Below are 7,618 nucleotides of genomic sequence, written 5' to 3'. Positions count from 1 at the left end.
CATTTCAAATCATTCATAATCATTGAATCATAATGACGATTTCGATCAGTGAATTTTATAGCAATCGTTCTGTTTTAATTACCGGTGGTAGTGGTTTTATTGGTAAAGTTTTGATTGAAAAATTACTTCGTTCTTGTCCGAATATTGGCCATATTTATTTGTTGATTCGAACGACAAATCGTAATGGAAAACAACTCGATTCAGAACAACGATTAAAACAACAAATATTGAATTCAAAATTGTTTAATTTGCCTACTTCAAAAAATCTAGATTTTAGTAAACTTGTCGCCATTTCGGGTGATATGACAATGCCGAATTTAGGTCTTACCGAACAGGATCGTCAAAAACTCATTGAAAATGTATCCATCATATTTCATTTAGCTGCGACAGTTTCTTTTAAAGGACCAATGAAACATTTTGTTCAACAAAATGTTTTTGGCACCGAATCAATTTTGCAATTGGGACGTGAATTAAAACAACTTCAGGTAATTAAATGAATTGTTTTGAATTTGACTTGAAGGTTAAAATTCATTCCTATATAGGTTATAGTCTACGTCTCGACCGCATATTCCAATTGTGACCGATCAGTTATTGAAGAAAAGGTGTATTCATTGAAACAAGATGTTAACAAAATAATCGATCAAATCATTGAAAAAGATGATGATAAAAACCCAATCAAAGGTGATCCAATACTTTATGGTAGACCGAATCCCTATACGGTTTCCAAAGCTTTGACCGAATGTCTGATAGAGAAAAAATATTCTGATCTACCGGTTGTAATTTGTCGACCATCAATAGTATCTTATGCATATAATGAACCAACAAGAGGCTGGTGTGATAGTCTTAATGGAATTTCTGGACTGATACTACTGGGAAGTTTAGGCATTGCTCAAACAGCTTCCGGTAAATATCAATTTATAATTTATATAATATAACTTCTTAATATTGATGAATATCATTTATATCATAAATAATATCCATAATCATTCCTCCCAAAGTGGATTATGATAAATTGACCGATTTAATTCCAGTAGATTTTGTTGCAAATTCATTGATTGTAATTGGATATCATTCAAGAATGCCATCCACAGAAAAGAAAAATGTCATAAATATTACATCGGGAGCAAAAAATCCAGTTACTTGGAAAAAAATAGTTAACTCGGTATCTGATAAAGTATCTTCGACGCCATCAATAAGAATGGTACGACCAACGAATAAGCTAAGAATCAATTCAACTGTCATCGGTCGAATGCACCATTATTTTCGTTCATTCTTTTTTCATTTTCTTTTTGCTTATATTTTTGATTTTCTACTAATCGTCATCGGTCAGAAACGATATATGGTTAAAACAATGAAACGAATCCAAAAATATTGTGATGTTTACCATCATTTTCTCAATAATGAATGGCTATTTAAACATAATCATTATGATCAAATATATCGAACATTATCGGTTGATGATCAATTACGATTTCCATCGGATGTATCAACAATCGATTGGAATGAATATTCAAACACGATTTGGATCGGTACACGACGATATCTATTAAATGAAGATGATTCAACTATTAAACAAGCAATTTATCGACAACGAAAAATCAACATCATTTTTGGATTAATTCATTTTTTCGTTTACTTATTTATGATGATCATACCTTGCATGTTTGCCATTATATTTCCAATCAGAATGATACTAGCAAATTATTTCTGAACAAAAAATATTCATTCTGATGCAAATTGAATTGGAATTTAATAAAAACAATTTTAAAATGATATTACTAGCACCATCTTTTTATTTGTATTATTCCCAGTAATCATCAATTTCATTTTCAATTTTTAACTCTTTAAGCTTTCAATTCATTCAAAAAATTTTACATTGAAAGCATAAATTAGATTAATTTTAGTGATAATACAAAGTGAATATTAGAATTCAACCATAGTCAAACTCATGACGTACATAAATGTAAGAAAAACTGTTATCTGTTATATTTCCTTTTTAATTATCGAAAATTTTTACAGAACTTTTCATTGATAAAAAACATGGCAAAATTATTTATCTATTTTATCACATGTTCAGCTGAGCATCGATAACAAATCTTTATGATGATCCAGTCATGATAATGATTTGACTTGAGAACGATATATAAATGAAAAAATTTTCAATTTGATCCATTCAAACAACTACAGGTTTTTTTCATTTCAAATCATTCATAATCATAGAAGCATAATGACGATTTCGATCAGTGAATTTTATAATAATCGTTCCGTTTTAATTACCGGTGGTAGTGGTTTTATTGGTAAAGTTTTGATTGAAAAATTACTTCGTTCCTGTCCAAATATTGGCCATATTTATTTGTTGATTCGACCAACAAATCAAAATGGACAACAATTCGATTCCGAACAACGATTAAAACAACAAATATTGGAATCAAAATTGTTTAATTTGCCTACTTCAAAAGATATAGATTTTAGTAAACTTGTTGCCCTATCGGGTGATATGACAATGCCGAATTTAGGTCTTTCCGAACAGGATCGTCAAAAACTCATTGAAAATGTATCCATCATATTTCATTTAGCTGCGACAATTTCTTTTGAAGGTCCAATGAAATATTTTGTTCAACAAAATGTTTTTGGCACCGAATCTATTATGCAATTGGGACGGAAATTAAAACAACTTCAGGTAATTGAATGAATTGTTTTGGATTCAGCTTGAAGGTAAAACTTCATTGAAAATCTTTGTTCGTATTTATTCAGGTCATAATTTACGTCTCGACCGCATATTCCAATTGTGACCGATCAGTTATTGAAGAAAAAGTTTATTCGTTGGATCAAGATGTTTGCAAAATAATCGATCAAATCATTGAAAAAGATAATGATAAAAGCCCAATCAAAGGTGATCCAATACTTTATGGTAGACCGAATCCATATACGGCCTCCAAAGCAATGACTGAATGTTTGATAGAGAAAAAATATTCTGATCTGCCGGTTATAATTTGCCGACCATCAATAGTATCTTATGCATATAATGAACCAACAAAAGGCTGGTGTGATAGTCTTAATGGAATTTCTGGACTGTTGCTATTGGGAAGTTTAGGCATTGCTCAAACAGCTTCCGGTAAATATCAATTTATAATTTATATAATATAACTTCTTAATATTGATGAATATCATTTATATCATAAATAATATCCATAATCATTCCTCCCAAAGTGGATTATGATAAATTGACCGATTTAATTCCAGTGGATTTTGTTGCAAATTCATTGATTGTAATTGGATATCATTCAAGAATGCCATCCGAAGAACAAAAAATTGTTATAAACATTACTTCGGGAGCAAAAAATCCAGTTACCTGGAGAAAGATAATTTACTCGGTATTCGATAACGCGTCTTCGGTGCCATCAGTTAGAATGTTACGACCAACGTATAAGCAAAGATTCAATTTAACTAATTTTATCGGTAGAATAAACCATTATTTTCGACTTTTCTTTTTTCATTTTCTATTCGCCTATATTTTTGATTTTCTACTAATCGTCATCGGTCAGAAGCGATATATGGTTAAAACAATGAAACGAATCCAAAAATATTGTGATGTTTACCATCATTTTCTCAATAATGAATGGCTATTTAAAAATAATCATTATGATCAAATATATCGAACATTATCGATTGAAGATCAATTACAATTTCCATCGGATGTATCGACAATAGATTGGAATGAGTATTCGAAATCGATTTGGATCGGCACACGACGATATCTATTGAATGAAGATGATTCAACAGTTAGACAAGCAATTCATCGACAACGAAAAATCAACATCATTTTTAGATTGATTCATTTTTTCGTTTACTTATTTATGATGATCATACCTTGCATGTTTGCCATTATATTTCCAATCAGAATGATACTAGCAAATTATTTCTGAACAAAAAATATTCATTGTGATTATGCGGAGGAAATAAAAATTAAATTGAATTTTTTTTAATGATATTACTAGCACCATCTTTTATTTTTGATTTGAAATTCATATTAAAACAAAAATTAAATTTATTCTTGTGCTTGTTTATCTTGTATTTGTTTCAGTATCGATAGTTGTTTTGGAATTAATTGCGGTGCATTTTCATTGACAGCACGAAAAAATAACCGGCAAAGATTTTCTCGTATATAACGATAATCAAAATGATGTTGTAAAAAATATTGATTATTAAATTCATTCAAACCTAATGAATACCATAAAAATGTTTGAAATTCATTCATTGTTAAATATGGTTCCATATTGTTTGTTTCATTTGTTGTTTTTGGATGCATTTGATTAAACAAACGAATAACAATACGTATTCGTTCCCATAGATCTTTTTCACGTATATCACATAAATGTAATATAATTAATAAATGTATTGTTGTTATTGGTATCGAAACTGTCATTTGTAACATTTTTACCAGATCCATAAATATTGTATTCAAAGTTCGTAATGTTGAATCAATTGGAATGAATTCAAATAATTTCAACAAAACGGGAATTTCTTTGCTTGATTTTATTGGTCGATAATGAAAATGTTTTTCCATTTTAGTTATACAATGTTCAATAAGACGTGAAAATATTTCATATAATAAACGATTATCATCATCAATAGTAGTGAATGTAAATGATTCGGATCGAAATAATTTTCTTTTTACTTTACTGATTGGTAGATATTGAAATTCATTCGAATCATCAACATTATCTGTGGCCAACATTGACATTGCCTGTAATTCTGCTAATTCAGATGATGATGAAGATGATTGTGATTGTCCAATACTTATCGGTTTATATGATTCAATTACTGATTCTTCGGAATAGCCTGTAGTTAAATATTCAAGATCATCTTTTTTTGGTTTTTGACTAGAATTTTGGCCATCCTTTACATTAGAATCAGCAGTATTAGAATTGTTTGTTTTTGGACTAGATTTTGATTTTTGATTTTGGCAATCAGTTACAGTACCAGTACCATTGTTTGCATCATTTGATTTTGGGGTGGTGGTGGTAGTTGCCGTTGGCGTTGTCGGTGTCGGTGTTTTAGGGCTGTTTGGATCGGTTTCATCATCAAATTTTTCAGTTTTATTCAATATGGTTGAACGAATTTTTTCCGCAATTTTTAACATCATAATACAGATTGGTGAACGAAATAAACCAAATTGTTTAGCTACATGCATTAATGGTACATCATCATATGAATAATATGATTGTGGTATACCTAATTCGATACACATTTTTTGTGCAACATTTTGTGCAAATTTTTTCGGATCTTGTAATTCTAAACTATTAGGTCGATATTCATCCATTATAGTTATTTCACAATCAATTGATAAACAAGACATTGTATAGAAAAATATTTTCAATACACCCGGTCCTTCCCATGTCCATGTAATTGGATCATGTATACCGCAACAAGTTTCATAACGTATCAATACCGGTTGTATTGGTAATCGTGGTAAAAATGCACCCAATTTAAATTGTAATAATGCTTTACGATTAGCGGTTGTACCTTCGGGAAATACTAAAACATGTTCAGCATGTTTACTTGTTCGTTCCATAATTGCTTGTATTGTTGCTATACGTGAATTTTTATCATGACGATCAACATATATACCATTATAAAGACGTAAAATATTACCAATCAATGGTGTATGTATATTTTCTTTACGTGATACAAATGTTGGATTTTCTAATTTTAATATCAATAAAATATCAAAAAATGATGAATGTGGTGCTGCACATATGATCGGTGCTAATGTATGACGACGATCTGTTGGTCGTTGATCAACCATACGTATCCAATAAAATCCGGCAAAAAATAATCCCGTACGTAGTATAAATATTGAAACATTTCGGCCAATCGTACGTAAAAATTCAGTTTTTAATCGAAAAAATTTTCCAATTGATATCATTATTAATGTTATTTTTGCCACTAATGTTGCCATTAATACAAATAAAACAAATGGTGGAAAACGTATAACAAATAAAAATAATCCAATTGTATAGGTATAAAGACGTATCCAACCAGTTTTACGATGATGATTAACAAATGGATTAACACTGATCAAATCTAATCGTTCATCATAACATTTCATTTGATTTGGATTTGAATTGATTTTTTCGGACATTTTTTTTCTTTTCTTTTTTCTACTTCTTCAACGATTATTTCAATTTTTCTAAAATATATACTATTTTTATTCATTATATTTTCAATCAAAATTAACAACGACAAAAAAATAATTTAATTAAAACAAAAGAAAATTCCATAATTAGCTAATTGAAATTCATTAAAATTAAAACAATTCTAATTGTTTTAATGTTATTATAGTCGTGATTGTTGGTGATAATTTTCTTTTTGATTCGAAAAAAACCGGATTTTCTCAATAACAATCTGACCATCCAACCAACTGAAACAACATTGGAATACAAAATATTTATATTAAAAAAACAACTTTTAACATGGGTTATCTGTTTTCGAGAAAAATGTTTTTTTTTGATGATTGTATCCATATAAGGAATTGAATGAATGAATGCAAAATAAAACTATATTTCAATCGAATGTGTTCGATATTTCTCAAAATTTGATTATTCGAATCCGATAAATCAATCAATCCGATTTGGATTGTGATTTGTCACTTATGAAATAAGAAAAAAAAACTGATGAAAAATGTTTTTTTTTCTCGTTGAAAAATTTCCATGTTTATATTCATGATTGTGAAATGCTTTTTTATTTTGTTTTGTATAAATTTCCAGTTTAATTTGTTGTTGTTTCCTAACAAAATTGATTCGTTTTGATAATGTGGTGAACACAATCATCCAAAAACAACTGATCATTATGATATGAATTATGGACAGCAAAAACACAAGAAAGAAAGAAAAAACGCGAAAAACACATTTAGATTCATTAAAATTGATAAATTCATTTTTTGTTTTCTTCTTCTTCTTTGGAAAAAATAAAATTTGTTTGAATCATTGTAGCATGCACGCACAGACAGACATTTATGATCAATGTCAATGTTTTTTTTTCGTAGAATTCTTGTCTTACCAGTGTCATTATCAATATGATCTCAATCGATATGGATAAATTCGGTAATCGAAATTTCCGAATATTCTAGCTTTTTTCTTTTTTCTTTTTTCTTTTTCTTTTTCTATTTCTATTTCTATTTCTATTTCTTTTCCTCTTCATCTTCTCACTTCCAAGACAATGTAAAACAAAAAAAAACGACAATCCACCTACGAATTAAAAAGACAAAACAAAAAAAACGTCCTTCAAATTTTCTTGGCTGCTATAATCAAGCCAATTCTAATCATAAAAATTATTTTTTCATAACTTTAATTATCATCATGATCAATGATGATGATGATGATGATTGATGTTTCATTTGTTTTAAACAAAATTTAATTTAAATCAAAAGATTTTAGATCAAAAAAAAACAGAAAAATTTTTGGAATAAAAATGTTTGATATTAAAAAAAAGTAGCGAAAAAAACTAAAGGGATTTACTGTCCTAGTGGTCCAAAAACTAGTTATGATTATTCTTCAATTTTTTTCATCACCATGTATGGTCTTTGTTGAATATTGTTACCAACAATAAAAATTGA

At 28.7% G+C, this 7,618-nt stretch overlaps 3 protein-coding genes across 3 annotated transcripts; 2 read left to right on the top strand and 1 right to left on the bottom strand.

The window, feature by feature from the left end:
- The first annotated feature begins 6 nt into the window (after positions 1-6).
- Positions 7-1,773, top strand: LOC113790557 (fatty acyl-CoA reductase 1-like). The gene is made up of 3 exons (XM_075821888.1): positions 7-485; positions 543-903; positions 999-1,773. Exons 1-3 carry the CDS (start codon positions 33-35, stop codon positions 1,709-1,711), a joined length of 1,527 nt encoding a protein of 508 aa, XP_075678003.1. The 5' UTR covers positions 7-32; the 3' UTR covers positions 1,712-1,773.
- A 404-nt stretch (positions 1,774-2,177) lies between these two features.
- Positions 2,178-3,986, top strand: LOC113790555 (fatty acyl-CoA reductase 1-like). The gene is made up of 3 exons (XM_027340238.2): positions 2,178-2,680; positions 2,755-3,115; positions 3,211-3,986. The coding sequence occupies exons 1-3, from the start codon at positions 2,228-2,230 to the stop codon at positions 3,924-3,926; spliced, it is 1,530 nt and encodes a 509-aa protein (XP_027196039.2). The 5' UTR covers positions 2,178-2,227; the 3' UTR covers positions 3,927-3,986.
- LOC113790553 (uncharacterized) lies at positions 3,985-6,195 on the bottom strand. The gene has a single exon (XM_027340235.2). It carries the CDS (start codon positions 6,143-6,145, stop codon positions 4,049-4,051), a length of 2,097 nt encoding a protein of 698 aa, XP_027196036.2. The 5' UTR covers positions 6,146-6,195; the 3' UTR covers positions 3,985-4,048.
- Positions 6,196-7,618: the final 1,423 nt, after the last annotated feature.

Source organism: Dermatophagoides pteronyssinus, unplaced genomic scaffold (assembly GCF_027571235.1).
Source record: "Dermatophagoides pteronyssinus isolate colony J.1.1.1.1 unplaced genomic scaffold, Derpt_VIB-CSIC_2022.12 sq0013, whole genome shotgun sequence".
In the NCBI taxonomy this organism is placed as follows: Eukaryota; Metazoa; Arthropoda; class Arachnida; order Sarcoptiformes; family Pyroglyphidae; genus Dermatophagoides; species Dermatophagoides pteronyssinus.
This window is presented reverse-complemented; position numbering and strand designations above follow the sequence as displayed.